General features: G+C 40.7%; 1 protein-coding gene and 1 pseudogene across 2 annotated transcripts in view; both read left to right on the forward strand.

The window, feature by feature from the left end:
* The window catches only part of ZCCHC17 (zinc finger CCHC-type containing 17), a 52,715-nt gene that overhangs the window by 7,361 nt on the left and 18,492 nt on the right, over positions 1 to 26,862 (forward strand). Inside the window, exons 3-7 of the mRNA XM_080654497.1 lie at positions 3,482 to 3,539; positions 18,519 to 18,619; positions 19,908 to 19,999; positions 24,645 to 24,745; positions 26,554 to 26,696. Coding sequence (XP_080510623.1) covers positions 3,482 to 3,539; positions 18,519 to 18,619; positions 19,908 to 19,999; positions 24,645 to 24,745; positions 26,554 to 26,696 — 495 coding nt within the window. The remainder of the gene's footprint in view (positions 1 to 3,481; positions 3,540 to 18,518; positions 18,620 to 19,907; positions 20,000 to 24,644; positions 24,746 to 26,553; positions 26,697 to 26,862) is intronic.
* LOC308242553 (SWI/SNF-related matrix-associated actin-dependent regulator of chromatin subfamily A containing DEAD/H box 1-like) lies at positions 7,556 to 10,828 on the forward strand (annotated as a pseudogene). Its single transcript has 3 exons — positions 7,556 to 8,826; positions 9,426 to 9,880; positions 10,818 to 10,828. The product of its transcript is annotated as an SWI/SNF-related matrix-associated actin-dependent regulator of chromatin subfamily A containing DEAD/H box 1-like (transcript).

Consider the following 26,862-nt stretch of genomic DNA (forward strand, 5'->3'; position numbering starts at 1 on the left):
CACAGTGATGGAAACACCTGGTGCTGGAAATAGGCCTTTTTCTAACTGAACAGTTGAGTGCATCAGTTCTGGAGCACATTAACCTTTCCTTTTGGGAGAGGCCAAATTAAGGTCTATTATAATATTTCTTCAGAAGATCATAATGTGACACTGGAGCTTCAGGACTGACAAGTGAGATTGTCTTAATTAACAACAGCAAGGTGATTTGGGTTCCAGCTTCCAGCTGCTACTTTTAAGTTTGTTGGAGTGTTGTGCCCTTTAATAATGTTACCCAATATGAGACATCTTAGCTCTTTTTCTAGAACCTTGGAACAAGTGCCTTTGGTTGATTCAGAAAGAAGGGGGTTGCTTGTATTGTAATTAAAATTTCAGCCCTGACAGGTTTGGCTCAGTGGATAGAGCGTCGGCCTGTGGACTCAAGGGTCCCAGGTTCGATTCCGGTCAAGGGCATGTGCCTTGGTTGTGGGCACATACCCATTGGGGAGTGTGCAGGAGGCAGCTGATCAATGTTTCTAACTCTCTATCCCTCTCCCTTCCTCCCTGTAAAAAATCAATAAAATATATTTAAAAATAAAGTAAAATTTCAAGTCACCTTTTTTATCCACGTGGTCCTGTTTTATAGAGGACCATGTGAACTTAGGTAAGCACTTCATGTCTCTAATCTTCACTTTTCTCATTTGAAAAATGAAGGGATTGAACTAGCTAATCTCTAAGATCCTTCCTCCAGTTCCACCTTGTTTTGGTTTTAAATGCTATTACCTGCCTGATTATACTGTTTTTTTTTTGGCGGGACTGTCTGGTCCCTACCCCAGCATAGTATGTTCATCAGTGTAAAACAGGAGTTTCAAACTTTTGGTTCTTAACCCATTCTTTTATTTTTAAAAAATGTTTTTACTGATTTTAGAGAGAGAGAAACATTGATGAAAGAGAAACATTGATTGACTGCCTCCTGCACAACCCCTACTAGGAATCAAATCCACAACCTAGGCATGCATCCTGACTGGAGATTGAACCGGTGACCTCTTGGTGCATGGGACAATGCTCAACCAACTGAGCTACACCAGCCAGGGCTTAACTCATTCTTTTTTTTTTTTTTAATTTAAAAAAAAAATATTTTATTGATTTTTTGCAGAGAGGAAGAGAGAGGGATAGAAAGCTAGAAACATCGATGAGAGAGAGACATCGATCAGCTGCCTCCTGCACGACCCCCACTGGGGATGTGCCCGCAACCCAGGTACATGCCCTTGACTGGAATCGAACCTGGGACCCCTCAGTCCGCAGGCCGACGCTCCATCCACTGAGCCAAACCAGTCAGGGCTTAACTCATTCTTAATGCTCTATCTTAGAGAGTTGGTTCAAGTGCTTTGTCCCAATATCCCCATTAACAAATGAGGAGAATGGAAATTTTAATCTATTTTTATCCTAACATTGAAGTGGGTAGTAATGCTATTTGGTAAAGTAGGAGGCACTGGACCAGGAGTCGAGGGACCTAGGATCTGTGCCTATCTTGTATCTAAATTAGTTTTATGCCTTTCTGTGCTTCAATGTCTTGGACTGTAAATTCTTAAAAAGCTAAAATTTATTGAATGTACATTGGGTGTCAGATACCAGTGCTCGGTGCTTTATGTACATCAGTTGTTACCTGCAGCAGCAAAGTGAGTACAAGGGGAACTTAGACCTTGAAAGGCAAGTTGTGCTCAGATCCCACGGGTAAGAAGTGGGAGATCTGGGATTAAAGGTCACATCTTTCACTCCAAAGCCTGTGCTCTTTCTACACCTATGCTATTTCACCTTATCTGCAACATAGGAATCTACCCTTTATGCTTCCTAAGATTGTTGCCAGGAGCAGATAAGATATCACCTGTCACATTGCTTTTGGCTGCTAGGATTTTATAGTTAAAGAGAACGCAGAAGCAGTTTTAGTGTAGTTAAGACTCCCTGGGTTCAGATCCCAGTACTGTTATTTACTAGAGTGGAACATTGGTCAGGTAACTTGGTCTCTCCACGCGTCAGTTTTGTCATCTATCAGATGAGCTTTATAACAGTATCAACATCATCTGCTATCATGAGGATTCTATAAAGCACTTTAGATAGTGTTTTACTTGTAGTGTGAGTATCCTATGTAATAAAAGGGTAATATGCAAATTGACCCTAACAGCAGAGACCGGTCACTGTGACGCACATGGATCACCAGGGGGCAGACACTCAACGCAGGAGCTGCCCCTGGTGGTCAGTGCACTCCCACAGGGGGAACTCTGCTTAGCCACAAGCTGGGCTGATGGCTGCAAGCGCAGGGGCAGTGGTGGGAGCCTCTCCCACCTCCTTGGCAGCACTAAGGATGTCCGACTGCCTAAGCCACAGTCGGACATCTCCTGAGAGCTCCTGGGCTGCCAGAGGGATATCTGACTGCCAACTTAGGCCCAATCCCCTGGGAAGCGGGCCTAAGCTGGCAGGTGGACATCCACCCAGAGGCCCCGGACTGCGAGAGGGCGCAGGCCGGGCTGAGGGATGCCTCCTGAGTGCACCGGGCCTTTAGTTAATTACATATTAGTGAATACCAGTACAGCAGATGTTGTCTTATTCCATCGCCTTATAATTGTGAAGCTGAAACAGTGAACAACTAATTAAAGTCTCTGAAAAAAGTAAAGTTTATATGTTTAAGATTGTATTGGATATTTTACAAAAGTAATAATGAATTTAAGATATAGTATGTAGTGACAACTTTAATCCCAATCCACAGGTGAGAAGGGTGGGCTAAAGAAAGAGGGGAGGAGAGAGAAGTAGTCTGGAATAATGAATTACTGGCAAGGGATCTGGGTCGTTCATTCTATTACATACTGCACTGTAGTACATAGACTGATCAAACCTCTAACCCCTCCATCTATTTTAGGCCAACTCTGTATAAGAATTGAGGACAGCTCTTTCTCTCTCTGATTATATCTTTTCTGTTTCAGCTGTCTGTGTATTGGCTTTTTCTCTAATTATCTTGATAAAACTCAGACTCTGATTTGAAGTGAACTAACCATACAACCATAGGCTGTTTGGTCTGGTTTGATTTGAAGTAGGAAAAAGGGATGTCCTACATGATCTATCCCATATTGTTAGAGTTCTCTATATTGGATTGGAGGTATCAGTCCCACCTAGTGTAAAGTGTAACTTTATTACCTGGTTTTCTGCTGTTTGTTCCTTTTGTTCACATACTTTGGAGATTTTAATTGGTGTGGGATTCGGGCATTCCTGGGTACTGTCTTAGCATCTGACAATAGTCCAATGTCACCAATGTTTTTAATGAGTTCACACATATTTGTCAATCTAAATTTTTTACAAAATAAAGAGAATGTTTGACAGAACATCACTGTTAGGCAGTTTTGCAGCAGACAGGCAGTCAATATCAAGTAGAAATTCAGGGAGACTAGGTTAAATGCTACAGAAGAGAGACTCATTTGTGAGACATTGATTCTTTTCTTTTTTGTCTTTATAGGTTGCTATGGTGACAGACTATGGAGCATTTATCAAAATCCCAGGCTGTCGGAAGCAAGGTGGGAGTCTATAACTTGAAATTTAGCCTTCCCACCGCATTGCCTTTGCTGTCAACCCCACCACATCCTAATTATAGGCTCTACATTTTTAGATAGTTTTGTTTTTGTGTAGAGATATGAATACAGACAAGAGATGACAGTTAATTTTTAGCACATCATAACTCAGAAGAATGGTGCTCTCTGACTTGGAGGGAGGGTTGGGGTACAGCTACTTTGATTCACTTCCAGAACCAGCTCTTGCCCAAATTTCACCTGTGACCCCAGGCAAGTCACTTGACCTCTTTGGTCTTAGGATTTGGGGGAGGGCAAGATACTTAACTCCCTAAGGCTAACATTTTGAGTTTTCCATTTATGTACATGGAAAGGAAATAGTATTATAACCAATACAAATACATATGTAAAATGCTTTAAATTTTTTTTTTTACATATTGATAGGTTCAAATGTTTGTTGAATATTTTTGGAGAATCTGTTTTACATGTATAATCTTATTTGTTTCTCAAAACACTTGTAAGTAGAACAGGCAAGTTTTATAGACTGGTAACCTGCTCAGAGTGATTTAGCTAGGTAATGGCACAGGAAGTACTAGAACCCAAGTCTGATTTCTAGCCTTATGGGCTCTCTACTGCATCACACTGCTAGTGGATCCAAAGACTCAACTTGTTAATTTCTTGTGCTAAAATAAATTAAAGATTGTAATGGAAAAATGCGACCATAAGATATTATTAGAAGAAAATATAGAATAATATTTGATTGCATAAAAGTAAAAAGCTGCATTGCAAAAATTATCATAAGCAAAGTAGAGACAAAGAATTTGTCGTACTATGACAAAGGACTCATAATAAAAGGGTGAAGTAGGGAAAGGAGCCAAGGATATGAAAAGAATTCACAGGGAAAAAAATAGTTGATTAATAAATATCTTAAAAGATGCTCATTTTCATTCAATATTGATTTAAAAAATAACTTAAACAGTGGTACATCCATATAATGGAATACTACTCAGCAGTGAAAATGAAGTATTGATATGTGCAACAATCTGGATCAATCTCCAGAGAATTAGTGTGAATAAAAAAAGTTAATCCCAAAAGATTATACACTTTCCTATTCCATTTATATAACATTTTTTATTTTTAAATATTTTTAATTGATTTCATAGAGGAAGGGAAAGGGAGAGAGAGATAGAAACATCAATGATGAGAGAATATCATTGATTAGCTGCCTCCTGCATGCCCCCTGGGATCAAGCCCGCAACCCTGGCATCTGCCCTTGACTGGAATCGAGCCCTGGACCCTTCAGTCTGCAGGCCGACACTCTATCCACTGAGCCAAACCAGCTAGGGTCATAACATTCTTTTTAAAAACAGTTTTATTGAGCCCGGCAGGTGTTTACTCAGTGGTTGAGCGTCAACCTAGGAACCAGGAGGTCACAGTTCGATTCCTGGTCAGGGCACATGCCCAGTTTACTGGCTTGATCCCCAGTAAGGGCTATGCAGGAGGCAGCCGATCATTGAGTCTCTCTCATCATTGATGTTTCTATCTCTCTCTCCCTTTCCCTTCCTCTCTGAAATCAATAAAAGTATATTTAAAAAACAAAGTTTTATTGAGATAGAATTCACATACCATACATTTTACCCAAAGTGTACAATACAGTGGTTTTTAGTACGTTCACAGAGTTTTGCAACAACCTCCACTGTCTAATTCGAGAACATTTTGTCACCCCCAGAAGAAATTCTTTACCTATTATCAGTCACTCTAAATTTCCTCCTTAGCTTTAGGCAACCAGTAGTCTACTTTCTGTGTTTATATGATTGCAAATGTGATCTTTAGTGATTGTCTTCTTTAACTTAGTGTGTTTTCAGGGTTTATCCATTTTGTAGCATGCATCAGTACTTCATTTCTTTTGCCATTCCAAAATGTAGTATGGAATCAACAACCAGTTCTCTGATTCTCTGATTCTTTGATACCAATGAGGTATCCTACAATTCAATTCTGACACTAACTACCTGAAGGTGGCATCAGGCTCCACAGGTTAAAGGGCTTAGTCCTACAAGAATCAATCAGACGCTAGTTTCAAGTATCGAGTCCCCAACATTACCCACACCATCTAACTAACTTGGCTATAAATTTAAAGTAACTTGCTAAAACAACTCAAAGAACTCAAGAAAATGCTGTGCCTACTATCAGTTTATTATAAAGGACACAAATAAATAGCCAAATGAGGATGTATAAAGGGTGAGGTCTAAAAGAGTCCTATGTACAAGAACCTCTGTTTCTGTAGAGGTAAGGTGCATCATCCTTTCAGCACGTGAATGTATTCACCAACTCGGAAGCTCTCCAGACTTTATTGTTTAGGAGTTTTTATGGAGGCTCCACCATGTAGGCACAAGTGATTAGATCATTGACTTGGTGATTCAGTTCAATCTCCAGCCCCTCTTTTCTCCCTGGAAGTCAAAGAATGGGGCTGAACATTCTAACCTTCTAATCACATGATTAGTTCCTCTTGAGATTACCAGCCTCCATTTTGAAGTTCTCTAGGGGCCCACCAATAGTCACTTTATAGCATAAACTTGGATAAGGTTAAGGGGCTTGTTATAAATAAGGCATTCCTATCACTCAGGAAATTCTAAGAATTGTGCCAGGAACCAGGGACAAAGATCAAATGTGGATATTTTGGTTGTGATAGTGTACTGTAGTTTTGCAAAATGTTTATCATTAGCCCTAGCTGGTTTGGCTTAGTGGATAGAGCGTCGGCCTGTGGACTAGAAGGTCCGGTGTTTGATTCTGGTCAAGGGCACATGCCCAGGGTTGCAGGCTCGATCCCCAGTAGGGGATGTGCAGGAAGCAGCTGGTCAACGATTCTCTCTCATCATTGATGTTTCTATCTCTCTCTCCCTCTCCCTTACTCTCTGAAATCATTAAAAATATATTTTTAAAAAATGTTTATCATTAGAGGAAACTGGGTAAAGGAACACTGGATTGCTCTAATATTTCTTTCAACTACAGGTGAATCTAAAATTATCTTAAAATATTTTTAAAAAGTGATTTAAAACCTTCAAGCTTTTTGAGATTAATGAATATTTTTAAACATTGTTATGTCATTAATACCCAGTATTGGAAATGGGTATTTCTAATAATAGTTTTACATTTTTAATGTGCTTAATCTTTAATTTAGCAATTCTGCAGAGAATTTAGTTTGTGATACAGCAGTAGATAAATTATATACATTTATGAGTGGACAATGCAGATGAATGTTAACTGTACTATTCTTAGATACTTGGATGCTGGTGTCTTCCTCATTTTACCAGACAAGATAAAATGGAAAGTTTTCACACAATTCTACCACACTGCTACCTGGCTGATGGCAGTTGTAAGACACCATTGATAATAAGAAACATTCTGATTTCAGAAATGTTAAAAGTGTGTGTGTTTTTGGGAAGTGCTTCTTAGAATTGATGAAACAGGGTGGATCCCAATGTACTGAAATGGAAAGATATCCAAGATAATAAAATGAAAGAGCATATTGCAGAAGAGTTTGTATGGCATGGCCCCCTTCCGCCCCCTTTTAAAGCATATGTGCATATGCTTGTGTATTTTGCATACAAGGGTGGACAAAAGTAGACTTACAGTTTTAATACAAATAAATAATACAATATTTAATAAATAATATAAAAATAAACTGTTTCTCATACAACTGTAAGCCTACTTTTGCCAACTCCTATATGTTTAGTAGTGTCTTGTGAATTCACACGTCCTACGTGCCAGGGCTCGCGCCGCATCAACTTCCGGGCGGGTGCCCACCAGCTCAGCCTGCCCTGCTTTCAGTCTTTGGCCCCTTTGTGTCCCCGCGGTGCCAGGGGCCCTGGCACGTCAGTTTTCCAGGCAAGCAGCGCCGTCCTGCAGGCGCCGCTCACCGTGGGCGGGTGCGCGGCTTGCAGGGGAGTAAGAGGGGGACGTGCCCGCGCGTGCTGGGATAGTTCATTTCAAACTACCAATCCCAAAGGGTGGTGGTTGCTACCAATATGAATCTTTTCAACCTGGACTGTTTTCGTTTTGAAAAAAGGAATAAGATTGAGGAAGCGCCCGCCCGGATCAACACCTCAACCCTCCCAGCCTGGCCCTTTTTCACCAGTTTCTCTTAGTGCCAAAGAGGAGAATGCTGAAGGGTAGGTTAGCAGGGCAGGCAGCCCTGATTCAGATATAACTGAAAAAAACAGAAGATTCTAGTGTTCCAGAAACTACAGTAAATGAAAGAAAACCAAGTATATCATATTTGAAGAATCAAGGAGGAATACAATATATTGATTTGTCTTCTGATAGTGAAGATATTGTTTCTCCAAACTGCTCCAATACAGTTCAAGAGAAAAAATTCAACAAAGACACAGTTGATTATAGTTTCTGAGCCATCTGAAGATGAAGAGTCCCAAGGCCTTCCCGCCATGACAGGTAGAAATAATGATATTTCAGAACTGGAAGACCTTTTGGAATTGGAAGACCTTAAAGATGCTAAACTTCAGACCTTGAAGGAACTGTTCCCACAAAGAAGTGACAATGATTTACTTAAATTGATTGAATCCACCAGCACAGTGGATGGAGCAATTGCTGCTGCCTTGCTCATGTTTGGTGATGCAGGTGGTGGACACAGGAAAAGAAAGTTATCTTCTTCTTCAGACACAAATGAGGAAGATGAATTTAATGATAATCAACCCATAAAAAAGAAGAGACTGGATCATGGAGAGGAATCAAATGAGTCTGCAGAATCTAGCAATAATTGGGAAAAGCAGGAAAGTATTATATTGAAATTACAAAAGGAATTTCCCCATTTGGGTAGAAAGAAACTAAGGGATGTACTCAAGGAACATGAATGGATGTACACAGAAGCCTTAGAATCTTTAAAAATGTTTGCAGAAGATCAAGAATATGCTTCACAAAGTTTCTAAATGGAAAAGAAGTTTCTTCAAGAAGTCAAAATTACCCTAAAAGTATAGCTAAAGCAAAACTAAAACAGAAATATGCCATGAAAGCACAAAATGGTTGTAACAAGAAACGTAAAAAAAAATGTATTTAATCCGAAGAGAGTTACTGAAGACTCTGAATATGATTCAGGTTCTGATGCAGGTACTTCACTAGATGAGGTCTATAGTAGTGGTGAAGAAGTGATGGAGGATGGCTATAAAGGTAAAATTCTTCACTTCATTAAAGATGCTTCAGTTGCTGAACTTATTTTGATTCCTCAGTGTTCTCAGAAAAAGGCTCAGAAGATAACAGAACTCCGGCCCTTTAATAGTTGGGTGTGGAGCCGAAACCGGTTTGGCTCAGTGGATAGAGCGTCGGCCTGCGGACTGAAGGGTCCCGGGTTCGATTCCGGTCAAGGGCATGTACCTTGGTTGCGGGCACATCCCCAGTGGGAGGTGTGCAGGAGGCAGCTGATCGATGTTTCTCTCTCATCGATGTTTCTAGCTCTCTATCCCTCTCCCTTCCTCTCTGTAAAATATCAATAAAATATATTAAAAAAAAAAATAGTTGGGTGTGGGAACCCCTTTTCATGTCCCGCGTGGTTCAGGGTTCCGGTTCAGGGTTCGGGTTCTGGAGAAGGCTGCACACAAATGAAAAGAGACTTGGAAAAGTATTAATTTGGAAATATTGGGGGCCAGGCGGGAGCCCTTGCTCTGGCCTTGCAATCCCTTTTATTGAGACTATGGGATACGCCCATAACCTTTAGGCAGGAAACTCCAATAACAGAAATTTATGTAGGAGAAACAGAGGTGGAGGCTGCTTCAGCTAACAATGTTTCAACTAAACAGTGAGTGATAAGAGCAATTAAGGTTGTTGACCAGCCTTCCTGGTTTCCTGTCCACATCTATTAGTGGGACAATGATCGGTTTCCGGCAGTTGGGAAGCTCTGTTCACAAAGATGTCCAAAACTAATGGCTTATCAGAAGATTTGATATGGCACGGTAAAACATTGATCCAAGAAAGAGATGTAGTTATAAGACTTATGAACAAATGTGAAGACATTTCCAATAAATTGACGAAACAAGTTACCATGCTCACTGGAAATGGAGGTGGATGGAACATAGAACAACCCTCTATTTTGAATCAAAGTTTATCACTCAAGCCCTATCAGAAGGTTGGTTTGAATTGGTTGGCATTGGTACATAAAGCATGGATCAATGGCATTTTGGCAGATGAAATGGGCCTAGGAAAAACTATTCAAGCCATTGCATTCCTGGCATACCTCTATCAGGAGGGTAATAAAGGTCCTCATTTGATTGTTGTACCTGCGTCAACTATAGATAACTGGTTAAGGGAAGTTAATTTATGGTGCCCCACATTGGGCGCCAGATGTGAATTCCCACCTCCTGCATGGTTCAGGGTTCGGGCTCTGGAAGAGGGGCCGCACGCAAATGAAAGAGACGAGACAAGAAACAATAATTTGGAAATATTGGGGGACCAGGCGGGAGTCCAGCTCAAGAGGAAGGACTCTGCTTGGGCTCCGGCCTCGTCATCCTTTTATTCAATTTGGGATACACCTATAGCCCTTAGGCAGGCAATTTCCTGTAACAGGCAAGACTATCTTTTCAGTAAGGATTTATATGACTGTCTGGTGGGGAAGTTGCTTCAGCTACCATTGTCTGGACTAAACAGTGGGTGTACAGCCCTGACCTTTGCCAGAGCTCAAGGGTCACCAGCCTTCCGGGTTCCTTGTCCACACCTCTCTGCTAGTGAAGACAATGGGTGGCTTCCCCAGTGTCTAGAAGAATATCCAACAAATTGTTAATAATAATTACCTCTGGGCAGTTCAGTTTGTTAAAGAAGAGATGTACATGGAAGAGGTATTTACATCTTTTGCAGTTTTTAAAACAAAATTATTTTAATAAAGTCCAACAGCTGGTCTTTGGATATTAAAGCCACGCTCTAGCCTTGGAGACTACTATGCTGAAAAATGCATTTTGGCATTATAAACGGCTTACCAGTAGTTTCCAAGCTAACAGTAAGCAATCTGTAATAAAGTTTCTCATTTTATGTTCATTGGGATTTAATGAAATAGAAACTCATCCCCGTGCCTATAGAGCATACACCTCTTTTGGTCTGAAGACAGATTTTCTTATTTAGTGTCCTTGCCATAGCTGCTAGTATCTCAAAGTCCCATCCCCACTGGAGCATTTATGTGACACTTTGGGGACGCTGTGAGTATTAAAGGCCTGCCGCCTTCCACCAGTCAGTCTTCAACTCACTCGTGTACATGCCCTGTCAGATGATGGCTCTGATTGTGGTTGCCAGCTTACGAGTGAATCTGTCAGTTTTACTGCTGTGCTGAGTGAGACCAGCCTGGGAGGGAGAGTTCAGGGAGCCAAATAATTAGGTGGAAACTGTGAGTTCTAATCCTGGGCTCTTCTTCTTCTTCTTCTTCTTTTTTTAAATAAAGCTTTATTCAGATTATTACTATTGTTTCTCCTTTTTCCCCCCATAGCTCCCCTCCACCCGGTTCCCACCCCACCTTCTGCACTGTCCTCATCCATGGGTGTATGATTTTTGTCCAGTCTCTTCCTGAACCACCCCCCATTCCCCTTTCCCCCTGAGAATTATCAGTCCACTCCCTTTCTATGCCCCTGATTCTATTATATTCACCAGATTATTCTGTTCCTCAGGTTTTTAATTCACTTGATTTTTAGGTTCACTTGTTGACAGATATGTATTTGTTGTTCATAATTTTTATCTTTACTTTTTTCTTCTTCCTCTTCTTTAAGAATACCTTTCAGCATTTCATATAATACTGGTTTGGTGGTGATGAACTCCTTTAGCTTTTTCTTATCTGTGAAGCTCTTTATCTGACCTTCCATTCTGAATGATAGCTTTGCTGGGTAGAGTAATCTTGGTTGTAGGTTCTTGCTACTCATCACTTTGAGTATTTCTTGCCACTCCCTTCTGGCCTGCATAGTTTCTGTTGAGAAATCAGCTGACAATCGTATGGGTGCTCCCTTGTAGGTAATTAACTGTTTTTCTCTTGCTGCTTTTAAGATTCTCTCTTTGTCTTTTGCTCTTGGCATTTTAATTATGATGTGTCTTGGTGTAGTCCTCTTTGGATTCCTTTTGTTTGGGGTTCTATGCGCTTCCTGGACTTGTAAGTCTATTTCTTTCACCAGGTGGGGGAAGTTTTCTGTCATTATTTCTTCAAATAGGTTTTCAGTATCTTGCTCTCTCTCTTCTTCTGGCACCCCCATAATTCTGATGTTGGTACGCTTGAAGTTGTCCCAGAGTCTTCTTACATTATCTTCAACTTTTTGGATTTTTTTTCTTTTTGCTTTTTCGGTTGAGTGTTTTTTGCTTCTTTGTATTTCAATTCTTTGACTTGATTCTTGTGTTCCTCTAGTCTGTTGTTGGGTCTCTGTATAATATTTTTTATTTCAGTCAGTGTATGTTTAATTTCTAGTTGGTCCTTTTTCATATCTTCGAGGGTCTCGTTATATTTATCGGTCTTTTCTAGGATATTCTTGAAAAGCCTTATAACCGTGGTTTTGAATTCTATATCCAGTCGTTTGTTTTCCTCCATTTCTTTCGTTTGTGATCTGTTTCTTTGACGCCGCATTTTACTGCTTCCCTGAGTTGGTAGGGTAGATTTGTTTGCTAGGTTTCCTATATGGCCCAGTGGGTCGGCCTCCCCAGTTAACCTGAGGTGGATACTCTTGGTGCACCCCTTTTTGGGCTGTGTGTACAGCCTTGTTGTAGTTAAGTCTTGATTGTTGTTGGTATCACTGGGAGAAATTGACCTCCAGGCCAGTTGGCTGTAAGGATCAGCTGTGTCTATGCTGGGAGAAGTTCTGTGCTGGAGACAGCCTTATAGGATTAGACTTGCCACATTGCAATAGTCTCTGTGCTCAGCTTGGATGGGGTGGAGTCTCAGGGCGGAGCAGACAGTCTTGGCTTCCAGTCAGCCTTGCCCTTGTGCGCATGCGCACCTGCAGAGCTCTGCCTTCCCCGGCTCCTGAGTCTCCACCCGAGAATCCAGATTCCCCCCCGTAAGAGTGCGGGTCCCCAGGGTCTCGCCTGGAACTGGGGTTCAGTGCAGTCAGAATTGGGGTTCAGTGCAGTCAGGAGCTTCGGACTCCCTTCTGCTAGGGAAAGCCTGTGGCAACCTCCACAGCCTTTGTGTACACTGGCGCGCGCGCCTCCAGAACCCTGCCTGCCGGGGCTCCCCGGGTTTCCCCTGGGTCTCTGAGTCTCCGGGTGCCTTTCTCTCTACCTGACAGTCCAGACTCCCCCTGTATGAGCCTGGGTCCACGGGGTTTCGCCCGGGACTGGGGTTCAGTGCAGTCAGAACTGGAGTTCAGTGCGGTCGGAGGCTTCCTTCCCCCTTCCGCCAGAGAAAGTCAGCCAGGCTCTCAGCCACGCTTCCTCTCTGCGCGCACAAAGACCCTTTGCCGTACCTCCAATTCTCTGTGAGCTTTTCTCTTTCCTTCTAGTTGTAGAATTTTCACTCAGCCAGCTTTCCTGTGGTTCTGGATGGTGTCCGTTCTGTCTTTTAGTTGTAGTTTTGAAATTGTTGTGCGAGGCAGCAGTTTAGGTGCTTACCTATGCCGCCATCTTGGTTTCTCCCTGCGCTCTTCTATAGGTGTATTGGATAACTTGACCAGTTGACTTTCCTACAGTGTACGTACTTTAGATTCCCCTTTTTTTAAAGGGGAAGATTATTAAATCCCACCCTGAAAGGACTGAGCATGAAGTAACGTCTCCAGATTTTAACATTTTTGTTTCAGGAAGGTAGACTCTAATTTGAATTATTTTTCTCAGACTTCTCAGAATTCTTTACTACTGCGTTGAAGGTCCTTTCCCAGTATTCAGCTCTAAATTAGATTTTCTTTTCCCCTCTCATGATATTGTCCAGTAGAACTTTCTGCGATAATGGAAATGTTCTGTTTCTGTTCTGATGTGTATTCTGACGCAACCAATCAATTCTCCAGACACCAACTGGGTATCTTAACAATACAATTAAATTCTGACACTATCTATTTAGAGTTAGTGTCAGATCTCACAAGTTAAAGGGGGGTCATTCCCAGAAGACGCCAGATGCAAGTTCTAAGGCACCTGTACTTCTGACTGACTGGTTATGAATCAGAGGGTCCCACGACACTCTCCACAGTTTGATAATTTGCTACAACAGCTCACAGAATTCAGAAAAACACTTTTGTTATGTTTGCTGGTTTGTAATAAAGTATACAATCAGGAACAGCTCAATGGAAGAGATGCATAGGGCAGGTTATGGAAGAGGAGCACACTAAGCTACCATGTCCTTTCTGGCATACCATCCTCCCAGCAATCTGACGTGTTCACTAACCTGAAGCTCTCTGACTTTCATTGTTAAAGAATTTTTGTAGAGTGCCATCTCCAACCTCTCCCCCTTTTTTTCTGGAGACCTATGGGGCTGAAAGTTCCAACTCTGTAATCACTTGGTCATTCTGGGGCCTAGTCCCATCCAGAGACTGTATAGGAGCCCCACCCAGAAACATTTATTAGTATAAACTCTGGTGTGATCTGAAGGGGTTTATTATGAGTAGCAAAAGATACGCCTGTCACTGGGGAAATTTCAAGAGTTTAGGAGTTTTACACAGGGACTGGGGACAAAAACCATATATATTTGTGTTATATCACATCTGTACAGTTACATGGCTCATGATCACCAGACCAAAAATAACCTTTGAGATCAGGTGGGAGAAAGACAAATGGTCAATGCCATTGTTAGGGTTTTTGGCTGGTGATGGGGGCTATGAAAGAATTCACAACTAAAAGAAGAGAGATACAGAGAGAGTTTATTTTACTTTCCACAAAGGGAAAGGGCTGGTGTATTGTTAATTAATACAAAGGCAAGAAATAAACCGTGGCCTGCTTATTTATTTTAAATTCTTTATTATTGAAAGTATTACATATGTCTCCTTTTCCCCCAGTTGACCTCTCCCCTTACCCGAGGATATTTTTTCATTGATTTTTAGAGAGAGGGAAAGACAGAGAGAAATATGGATCTATTGGTTGCCTCCTGCATGCGCCCGATCAGGGCCTGGACTGGGGAGGAGCCTGCAACCAAGGTACGTGCCCTAGACCAGAATCAAACCTGGGCCCCTTTGGTCCGCAAGCCGACATTCTACCCACTGAGCCAAACCGGCTAGGGCTTGCCTGCTCTTTTAAAGGGTAATGGCTGCTGTTGCTAGAAGGGAGGAGGATTTTTGGGCTGAAGTTGAGTAGACATCAGAGGGGTTGTCTTTGAAAAGTTTTAGTCAGGGCAGATATCCTAGGGAGGCGTCTTCATTAGTATTTGTACAAGTCTGTAAAACATTCTTAGAGCGAAAGTTACAGAGTTTAAAAGGTGGGAAGATTGGGTTTGCAAGGAAGGGATTAGAGCCTTTCTATTAACTAGAAACATTCTGGTCCCTTCTATTAACTAGAAACTCCCAGGGTCATTAGAGCCCCAGGGATGGGTATGCAAGAATGTAGCCTTGAAAGTAGCTTGTTTGGTCTTGTAGTTTGAACAGAGGGGCTGTTGGAGTCAGAGGAGCTAACAATCTTGTGGTTTAATTACCTGGTGTTTCTCATAAATTGTGGAAGGCTATAACAAAGAAAAAGAAAGACTTTTTTTTTTTTTTTTCCTGTCCTTACAGCCATTATTTCTTTGGTTTTGGTGCTCCAATAAATAGACTTTCTGTAAAGAAAAAGAATGTTCCAGTAAAGAAAAATACATCTCAAATACATTAATTAGGTTCAACATTAATTTCCTTTCCTCTAGGACAGTGGTTCTCAACCTTTCTAATGCCGCGACCCTTTAATACAGTTCCTCATGTTGTGGTGACCCCCAACCATAAAATTATTTTCGTTGCTACTTCATAACTGTAATTTTGCTACTGTTAATGAATCGTAATGTAAATATCTGTGTTTTCCGATGGTCTTAGGCGACCCACAGGTTGAGAACCGCTGCTGTAGAGCCTAAGACCATCGGAAAACACAGATATTTACATTACGATTCATTAACAGTAGCAAAATTACAGTTATGAAGTAGCAACGAAAATAATTTTATGGTTGGGGGTCACCACAACATGAGGAACTGTATTAAAGGGTCGCGGCATTAGTAAGGTTGAGAACCACTGCTAGGGCATCTGAGTTTCCTCTCCTGACTTTCCAGTTAGGGTTGCTCTGCTCATTACATCATTGTAGGAAAAAAAACAAAAAAACTCCTTGAAATATATCCAATTTAGAGATTATGTAATGGTCTAAAATTAAAAGTGTGGGGTATATAAAACACTTTGAGGACCCAGAGTTATTCAGAGATAGGCTATCACCTCTAAAGTCAGCTGAAGTAGATTGGTGAGGCCCAGTGACCATGGTCAGAGAAAGCAGAGACTTCAATAGAAGCTCCAAACAGAGAGGGCTGATACTTTGAGTTATAGGTGCGTGCCCACATCTGTGAATGCTCGTGTGTGAGAGAGGTGGAGAGAAAGAGAATAAAGGTTAATAATTTTCCCAAAAAACTTTAGGGAGGGCAGTTAGTTTAGATATAAACCTTTGTTTTAGCTATCAGTTTTTTCTTTAGTTTGATTCCTGGTTTATAGTCATTCAAGATATTGTTAATTATATTTATTTTCCTCAGAATAGAAATAGTTTCCTCTATGATTAAAACATTTGAAAACAAAAAAAACCCTGTAATTCTATACCCTATTTTAACCATTGTGATAGCATTTTTATAGCAGTTCGTTGTCATTTTTAAAATCCAAGCATTCATAATCACATTATACAATTTTATATTGTATTTCATCGTTTACATGGAAAATGCTATTTATAATGCTTGGCACATACTAGGCACTTAATAAATATTCACTAAAATGAATTATTGACATATTTTTATGTAATCTTTGAACATCATTTAAAAAATATATTTTTATTGATTTCGGAGAGGGAGAGAGAGAGAGAGAGAGATAGAAACATCAATGATGAGAGAGAATTATTGATCGGCTGCCTTCTGCACGCCCTCTGTTGGAGATTGAGCCTGCAACCCGGGCATGTGCCCTGACTGACAGGGAATCAAACCATGACTTCCTGGTTCATAGGTTGATGCTCAACCACTGAGCCATGCTGACCGGGCTTGAACATCATTTTTAATGGGCCATCAAGTGGCTATCTATACTATAGTTAATTTTCCATTACCCTACTGTTGGATATTAAGTTATTTCTAATATTTCTCTGTTTTAAAAATACATTGCATATTTTGATGTAGATTGCTTTCCCAGATGCATATAGCCTTTTCTGTGTATAAGATTATTTTCTTAAGATAGAGTCCCAGAAGTGATTATGTGCCAAATTAATTATTAGTCAGGGGCAGACTAATAATTATGCAAGGAACAGAATACAATTGAGAAACATTTTATTAATTTTGCTGGGGAGTACAGGATTAACCTGGCGTCCACCAGGGCTGTATCAAGTTGCTCAGTTTACACATGCAGGGCTTTGTCTCTTTGCTTCCCTCTGGCTGACTCTTGCCACCTGGTGGTAAAAATGGGCATTGATAACTTTTTGTAGTTTATAATCCTGATAAGAGTCTTAAGAAAGATTATTTGATTTGGATGATTTAACTATTGTCTTGTGTCTGACCCTGAAACAATGAATTGAAATGGCCGAGGATGTGAAGTACCTTTTTTTTTTTCAATTTTAGAGAGAGAGGAAGGGAGAGAGGGAAACATTAATTTGTTATTCTGCTTATTTATGCATTCATTGGTTGATTCTTGTATGTGCCCTTGACACATACAAGAAATACCAAGCTATTTCTCAATTATTGAACATTTAGGTTATTTAATGACATTGATTGACTAAGCCTGTGTTAATGTGCCCACAATTGGGGGTTAGGTCAGCTCCAACCAAATTACATGGACTGACCAGATTACTTTAGAATGTAATAAAGATGTTTTCTCAGGAAAGGACCTTGGCAGACAGGAAAAGTATATCTTTTGTAAATGTTTTATTAAGTATCAGTAAGTTATTTAATAACTAGAGGCCCAGTGCACGAAATTCTTGCACAGGTAGGGTCCCTAGGCCTGGCTGGTGATCAGGGCCAATTGGGGCCTTCTTTCATTCCACGCTGCCCCCTAGTGGTCAGCACACATCATAGCGAGTGGTCAAACTCCCAGTAGGTCAAACTCCTGAGGAGTCAATTTGCATATTAGCCTTTTATTATGTAGGATTATTGCAGAATTTAATTATTTTTAAATTAATTTTATTAAATTATCACTCTTGATAGCCATTGCTAAATGGTTTCTAAAAATTTATACTAATCCTAGCAATATTTTTATGTTAATATATTCTCATCAACTTTGGGTATTGTTATTTCCTAAATATTTTGCTAATTTAATAGATTAAAAATTGTACTTATATTTCCTTTTTTCACTTAACATTTATGACAATTATCTTTTATAACTGTAATTTAAATAGCTGCTTACTCTTGTTTTTGATAGATTTACCATACCTTACCAAGCTATTTCTCAATTATTGGACATTTAGGTTATTTAAAATTTTTATTTTTAACCTTTGTAGGTAATAATACTGCAAGTATTTTTTTTTTCCTGCAAGTATTTTTATATGCCCATAGGTTTTTGCCTCTATGAGGTTTTTCTTTTGGAAATTTCAATGATGATATTTTTGCATCAAAGGTATAAACATCTTTATGTCCTTTGCTTTATAGAATTTTACCAACTTGTATTTTTATTGTATAGTTATTGTATCATATCTTACTAACATTGAACACTATTTTAAAGAATATTTGTTAGTTGATTAGATATAAAAAGTGATCTCAAATAGTTTTAATTTGCAATTTTAAATTAATGAATTTTTTTAGTGAATTCCCAACTTCCATCTTCCTGTTACCTTGTTATTTAGAGTATAAACACCAGACATAGAGCATCACACCAGACATACCCTGTGCTTTATTTTATTTCTTTTTCTTGTGCCCAGGTCTGGTCCATCGAACTCACATGTCATCCTGTCGTGTGGATAAGCCTTCTGAGATAGTAGATGTTGGAGACAAAGTATGGGTGAAGCTTATTGGCCGTGAGGTAAAGTTCTGTGCTAATTTCATTTGGTTAGAAAGGATTAGAAAAAGCCAGGATTTTCTTGGTATTTTAATGTGGTAAGTGTGTATATGTTGTTAATTGTGGCTGAGAATCTTATTTTGAATCCTTCCCCATAATCTGTCCTGAATATAAACCTTCTGGCTGGTTCTCCTCTCAAACTGAGAAGGAATGGTGTGAACTACAATAAGTGTAGTACAAAAGGACATAGAGCTACAGTCACTTTTCCTAATACCTGGCACCATGCAACATGAGGAAAGTGAGAAAGTTCTGAAGGACCCTGTTACAGCTCACTTGAGGGTATGTGGGCTACGGGTCATTCATTCATATGTAATTTTATAATTTTTATTTTTAACCTTTGTAGATAATAATACTGCAAGTATTTTTATATGCCCATAGGTTTATGGGAAGACCACAGGAGAAATGTGAGCATATACTGAGGTCTGCTCTGCTACCAGGGGAGACAGCCTGAAAGAGATACTGTTCAACAGTATTCGAGTGCTTAATATGCATTAGGTCTGAGGGATACAAGAGTGAACTAGACATAGATGACCCCAGCGGTTACAGAGCTTATATAGAATATAACTGGAGGAGAGAAAGAAAAAGTTAAATTAAAATAATTAAAAATTATTGTAAGTGCTATAATGGGTTCAAACAATATCAGAGGTAGGTTTAGATAAAGTCGTCAGGAATGGGCTTTCTGAGGAGATGGCATATGAGCTGGGAAGGAAGTAGTCATGAAAAGTTGGGATAAGTATATTCTAGGTAGAGAATAGCTGGTCAAAGACCCTGAAGTAAAGAAGGGCTTCAGATGCTGGAGCAAGCAAAAGAAGACCAATGTGGTTAACAATTGTCCTCATGTATATAGAGGATCTAGACCAAGTCCAAAGGAGATCTAGCCTATTGGAATGTTCTGAAACCCATTCTGTGCTCGTGGATCTCTGCATGGATCATTATGCTGAATTTACCTGGAAGAAACAGCTTTTATTTTCTACTGGGTTACTTTGACAAACCTTGGATTTGGGGACAACCATTTTTGTCTTTTCCCGCAAGAGGGGCAAAAAGAGATGAAAACCATTTCCTAAAATTCTTCTACCACAGAGCCTGCCTATTATGCTTGTTAGCACCACCAGTGCTCTTAGCACAGGACCTTGGCTATTAGAGGAGTACTGTTTGTTATGACAACAAAAATTTCTGTTCTTAGATAATTCTAGATCAGTGGTCTAAATGATGTACTTTGACCTTTTGGTGACTTTGTTTTCATCTTTTTCAGATGAAAAATGATAGGATAAAAGTATCTCTCTCCATGAAAGTTGTCAACCAAGGGACTGGGAAGGACCTCGACCCCAACAACGTTATCATTGAGTAGGTAAAAGGTTTGGGAATGCTAACATTCTCCTACCTCTCAAACCATGGAGTGCTGTAGTGAATCAGGCTGATGGGAAACCCTGCTATTTATAGACTGTGTATTGATGAGCTCTATAACCTCTGTGTCCTTGGTTTTTAGAGGTACTAGTATAGTGTTATATATAACACTTGTAACATGCAAAGCTCCCAGCACCTAAGTGCTCCGTTGTGGGTTTTGTTTCTTTTCCCTTACACATTTTCTGCTTCTGCCCTTTAGCTAGTCAGCAAGCAAGTATTCATGAAGTACCTGTTATTTGCCACTCTCCTAGCATTGGGACTAAAAAAAGAAGAGACCCAATGGGAGGGGAGGGTAATCTAGGAGCAACTCCAATAGGATTTAGATGCCTGTGTCTTGGGATGCACTGTATTCTGAACACCACATCTTACTTTCATTGGCTCTTCTTTTTTTTTAAAAAAAATATATTTTTATTGATTTCAGAGAGGAAGAGAGAGGGAGATAAAAACATCAATGAGAGAGAATCATTGATCAGCTGCCTCTTGCACGCCCCCCCACTGGGGATTGAGCCCGCAACCCGGGCATGTGCCCTTGACCGGAATTGAACCCGGAACCCTTCAGTCCACAGGCCGATGCTCTATACACTGAGCCAAACCAGCTAGGACTCATTGGCTCTTCTGACCTTTAATTTGGCAGTGGAAGATTTTCTATTTATATAGGATAATGTCTGGTGATACAGGGACTTTACCATCTGTATTTCTTGAATATATGCCAGTGATTTCTAACCAGGGGCTCCTAGGTCCTTTTTTGTTGTTATTGTTCTTTTTATTTTCTATTTCCCCTGCTAGATCCTTAAAACCTCTTCAAAAGGAGTCTTGGGGACTTATGAACTGTTTCCAGTGTTTCAGAAAGCCAACCAAAATCATACATTTATCCTCACGTTAACTATGACATTATGTTGTTGCTTTTGATGATAAAGTATCATATTTACCTCATACTAATCAGGTGCTCTCAATGATAGTTATGATATCAATTTTTAGAAAAATAAGAAAAAAAATGTTGCATGAGTGATACCTTGGTGGTGAAAAGTTTGGAAACCCTACGTTTATTGTACTCAGTGAAATCACTTTGGATATGAAGGTATTTTACCTAAAAGGAAGGGAAGTGATATTTATTGAATACATACTATATGCCAGGTATTGTGCAAGGCAGTTTATGTACATTAGTGCATCTGATTCTTTTAACAACCTGCAAAGTAGATATTTTCTCCATTTTACTTTATATCTCTAGTCTCTAACGTGATGCTTGGTAATAACTTACCTAGGGTTTTATAGCAAATCATAGTGGGTTAGGATTTTTAATCTCAGTCTCCCTGACATTAAAGCTAATCCCCTTTATACTACACTAGAGGCCCGTTGCAGGAAGATTCCTGCAAGAATCGGGCTTCCTGTGTGGCCTGAGCGAAGCAGAGAAGGGAGCAAAGGCCGCTGAGGCGGGCTTCCCTCCCGCCGCCACCGCCCTGTGCTTTCCCTCCCGCCACCTCCACCACCGTGCGCCGCCCCCCCCCCCACCCCGCAACGCCCCCTGCTTTCCCTCCCACTGCCGCTGCCGCCCTGCTTTTTGCTTTCTCTCCCTCTTCCTTGTACACTGTCTTCAGTCTTCCCTCCATGCCTGGGTATGCAACTTAACCACCATCTTTGTTGGGTTAATTTGCATACTCCCTCTGATTGGCTGGCGGGTGTATCAGAGTGATGGTTAATTTGCATGTTTCTCTTTTATTAGTGTAGATGATGCTTCTAGCAGTTGCATTCAATTTACAGAGTTTCTCATATATCTGTAATTTAGTCTCTAAATATTGATATGTTTGTAGGGCTGATGATTGACAAAACACTTTCCATTTATAGTAGGAATCTTTTATAACTACTCAGAAATGTTATCTAATTCTGGCATTTATCAATTGCATTATAATAAATTGCTTCCGCTCCAAATAATTTTATGCTGTGCAGCCTCATTAAAAACCAGTGAAATTTCCCAAAGCCCCCCTTGTAAGGGTAAAATATGAAAATAAGTAAGATAAAAGAGCTACCTCTCTTTCTCAAAACAAGAGTAGGGAAAGGAAAGGGCTCCCTGGGTTTACACTGGATGTGTTTCCATGTATAGACTGTTTCTAGTAATAACCAAGTGGAAGCAGTACTTTGTTGTAAACTGTTTGTAGAGCTGCGTCCAGGAAAGAAGCATGGCCTGGTGAAATGATGACAGGTTTTGGAGTAGACCTGAATCAGAAAGAGTTCTAGTTCTGCCCCAAAGTAGTATGACTTTGAGGTTATCTAGCCTCCCTGAACCATAACTTCTTCACTATAAAATGACACCTACCTCTTAGAAATGATAGAATGATTTAAATAAAATCTTGTTTGTAAAGAGCCTAGCTTATTGTCTAGTCCAGTGGTCGGCAAACTCATTAGTCAACAGAGCCAAATATCAACAGTACAACAATTGAAATTTCTTTTGAGAGCCAAATTTTTTAAATTTAAACTTCTTCTAACGCCACTTCTTCAAAATAGACTCGCCCAGGCCGTGGTATTTTGTGGAAGAGCCACACTCAAGGGGCCAAAGAGCCGCATGTGGCTCATGAGCTGCAGTTTGCCAGCCACGGGTCTAGTCTATCATAGAAACTTAATTTATAATAGCTAATTGTGGTTACTGTTTTAAAATGTCTTTGTTGCCGAAACCGGTTTGGCTCAGTGGAAAGAGCGTCGGCCTGCAGACTGAAGGGTCCCGGGTTCGATTCCGGTCAAGGGCATGTACCTTGGTTGCGGGCACATCTCCAGTGGGAGGTGTGCAGGAGGCAGCTGATCGATGTTTCTCTCTCATCGATGTTTCTAGCTCTCTATCCCTCTCCCTTCCTCTCTGTAAAATATCAATAAAATATATTTAAAAAAATAAATAAATAAAAAATAAAAAAAAATAAAATGTCTCTGTTTTTCTTCTAATATCTGAAATTATATCTCTTTTCTTTTGAAAGAATAGATAAAACCCATGAGAAAATGGGCTACATCTTAACTTTCTTATCTCCCATAGTACCGTATGTATAGCATCATTTAGTTAGTGCATTCATTTATTCCTTTATTCAACAAGTGTTTATTGGGTTCATATTCTGTTTGAGGTACAATGGTAATACCAAGATTTCTGCCCAAGGAGTGCATTGGTCGGCAAGCTGCGGCTCATGAGCCACATGCGGCTCGCGAGCCGCGGTTTGCCACTCTGTTGACTAATGAGTTTGCCGACCACTGTCATATACTACCCTTTACCTCTTTGCACACAATATGCCACAATTGCCTAATCCTCACAGCTTTCAACTACACAGTAACATTTAGTCTAGTCCAGTGGTCGGCAAACTCATTAGTCACTGGCCTAGTGTAATGAAATAATTATGCAAATAACTTTTAATATAAGGCAACAAGTAATAAGTGCTAAAAGAGTGGTTGAAAGAAAGGATTCTAGTCCTGGCCCAGTGTTGCTCGGTAGGTTGGAGCATCATCCCGTACACCGAAAGGTCACGGGTTCTATTCCCAAGTCAGGGCACATATCTAGGTTGGGAGTTCAATCCCTGGTTGGGGCATGGAAGGCAACCAGTGTTTCTCTCTCCCTCTCCCTCCCTCATTCCCTTCCTTCCCCTCTTTCTAAAATATCAATGAGCATGCCCTCGGGTGAGGATTCAAAAAAGAAAGAAAGGATTCTAGGAATTAGCTTGAAGAGAAAGAGTTGATGTAAGGCCCTGGTGATCAGAGAAGAAGTGGCATTTGAGCTAGTTCTTTTTTTTTTTTTTTTTAATATATTTTATTGATTTTTCACAGAGAGGAAGGGAGAGGGATAGAGAGTTAGAAACATCGATGAGAGAGAGACATCGATCAGCTGCCTCCTGCACACCCCCAACTGGGGATGTGCCTGCAACCAAAGTACATGCCCTTGACCGGAATCAAACCCGGGACCCCTCAGTCCCCAGGCCAACGCTCTAGCCACTGAGCCAAACCGGTCAGGGCATTGAGCTAGTTCTTGAGGAATGGGTAAGATTTTGTCAGGCAGCAGGGGATGGAATGGCATTCGAGGCAGTAGAAATGGTTTGAGGAGCCTGGCCATTGTGGTTCAGTGGTTGAGCATCAATCCATGAATCAAGAGGTGTCCATCTGGAGAAAGTAAAGTAGTCTGGTTTGGCTAGAGCATATTGTACAAGTAAAGATGAGGCTGGAAAAATAGGTTAGACGGTAAAGGGACTTGAATGCCAAAGTAAGGAATTTGGACTTTTTTCCCAGGAAGTCTTTAAAGGTCTTTTATATCCAGGCGTGACCTTGTAAAGGTTGTAGGGGACTTAGCAAGGTGCATAATTATCTCTTTATCCTCTGTGCATTAATGAGATGAAGTCTAGTTTCATTCATAATTATTAATTCAGAGCTTTGTCCTGAATGAAAAAAAATGTCTATTTCACACCATTGCTTTTAGTGCTCATCTCCTTATGCCCAACACTTTTCCTTCCTTCTCCCTTTTACCTGCCAAAAGTAAAACAAAAAAACAACATACAGCATTACCTTGAAGTATCTCTGGCCACATCTCTTAAGCGGGCCAACAGTCACAGTATCCTTTTCATTACAGGCAAGAAGAGAGGCGGAGGCGGTCCTTCCAGGATTACACTGGGCAGAAAATCACCCTTGAGGCTGTCCTGAACACTACCTGTAAGAAGTGTGGCTGTAAAGGTAAGGTGAAGCCTCTGCCATTTCAGTCTGTCTCTCCTTGTGGGTGGACCCTGTGCTGGATGAGTAGCCTAGTGAGTTTAGTTCACCCTGTTTTTAAGCCAAGTGATGGCTTGGCCTGTTCATGCTGTTATTCCTACCAGACTTACATCAGAGTTCACGGCTTGCTACTTTTTCTGTTTCCTTTTCTGAATGCTAGCCCTGCTGCTGGCTCTGGTGGTGACACTATTATACTATTACCACCTCTTCTCACCTCTCTGCAGCTAATGCCCTACCTGGGCAAGGCCCCAGGTACTCTGCCTGGAAGGTAAGAGTGTTGGATTATGATTAACACTCTAATAAATTTTATCTCCAAAGGATCATTATTGTTCTGCTGCAATAATTAAGCAACTTAGAAATATATTCCTTAAGGATTCAAGTTAAACTCTTTCTTGCTCATCTCTTTAACTTCAGAGTTCTGAATGCAGTATCCTTTTAGTAATAAAGAACACACTCTAGTCATTTCCTTTTAGCTCTGCTTCCTCAGGTTTCCTCTAGTCTTACTCAAATATTAAAGAGCTCTTTCAGCCTGACTTCCTTGTTGGAGCTGTAATGAGAGGGATTGCCAACTTCTCATTTCAGACTGGCCTCAATTTGTCACCACTTCTCCCGAGCTTTCCATCTACCTATCCTTGTTGATTTTTCTACAGTGACTGGTAGCATATTTGTGCGCTGGTTGAGGTTGTGGGGTTTAAGCTCCTATTTATCATTAATGTAGAGGGAGGAAGGAAAAATGAAATGGAGAGAAAGAATACCTCCTCAGGGGAATTGTGGGAGCATTCCAAATATTTGGAAAACTATGCTGTATTTTTCTTTCAGGCACCATCCAGCTTCTGGATTCAGAGTTACAAAGTAGTTTACATGTTGCTTTTGATGGTTTTATCCAATTCTGTGTGCCCCTGAGATAGGGTCTACAGTTGCTCAGGCAAAAGCAGCTCTATAGGATCTGTTAAAGGGGCCCTTGATAGCACTGTAGGCTCAGGGAAGGTGGGGTCTTCTTACCTTCAACTTGTGTCCACCAGGTATAACATGAGGCAGAGAAGAATAATGAGAGATGGAATTTGGCCAGTCAGCAAAGGCTGGGCCAAAGGTGGTTGGTTTTGATGCAGCAGAAAGAGTACAGGGCAGGGGGGCACAAGACCCTAGGTAAGTTTTACTTCTGCTGCTATCTGGTGTGACCTTGCACTACTTCTCTCTACTCTGGGCCTTCATATCCTCTGCAAATGCAGTGTTGGATTTGATTATCTCTAAGGCCCTTGCAAGACCTGACAGTCTGTGCATGTCAAGTGCCCTAGGTGATTGTGCCTGTCTCTCTCTGTGTTAGCTTGGATGCTGCCTTCCTGCCAGCTGTCTGAGAGCTATCTTTCTTCAGAACCTTGGTCTGCCACTTGGCTCACTCTGCTAAACATTCTGCTCTCTGGAACAGCCTTTTGTTGTCATGAATAAGTTCCAAATAGATCTTTAAAAATTACTAAGCTTCATTGCTAATAGAAGGCAGTACCAGCCTGCATCCTTGTCTGTATCTTCTGCCATTTCCAAAGCAGCGCTAGTGTTTCCCACAGGTTCAGGACCAGCTGCAAGTCAGGCTCTTGTTGAGTGAGCAATATCATCTTGAGGTGACAGAAAATCTGTTCCAAATCCAATAGCTGTTCTGAATGAACTTGGTAATACCTCCTGAACCAGCTAGCCCTTCCAGGAGACTCTGGGGAAGATTCACCTGCTGAGAGGAACGATTGCTTTTTCCTCCCAACTTTTCCACTTCTCTTCTGCAGGCCACTTTGCAAAGGATTGTTTCATGCAACCAGGTGGGACCAAATACTCTCTGATACCTGATGAGGATGAGGAGAAGGTAGAGGCAAAGGCAGCAGATTTTGATAAGGCTGACCCTACGAAGAATTCTAGGAAAAGAAAGAAGGTGAGTGTTATCTTGCTTTTATTTTATTTATCATGTTTTTGTTTTAGAATGAAAATGTACTTTGCACAGAAATGTAAGAAATGCTGAAAAACATAAAGAATATTAGGATCTCCTGTAATCTTTCTACCCAGGGAAACTCTTATAGTATTTTTGGTATGTTCTAATG

This window comes from Plecotus auritus (assembly GCF_963455305.1).
Source record: "Plecotus auritus genome assembly, chromosome: 2".
NCBI classification, from domain to species: domain Eukaryota; kingdom Metazoa; phylum Chordata; class Mammalia; order Chiroptera; family Vespertilionidae; genus Plecotus; species Plecotus auritus.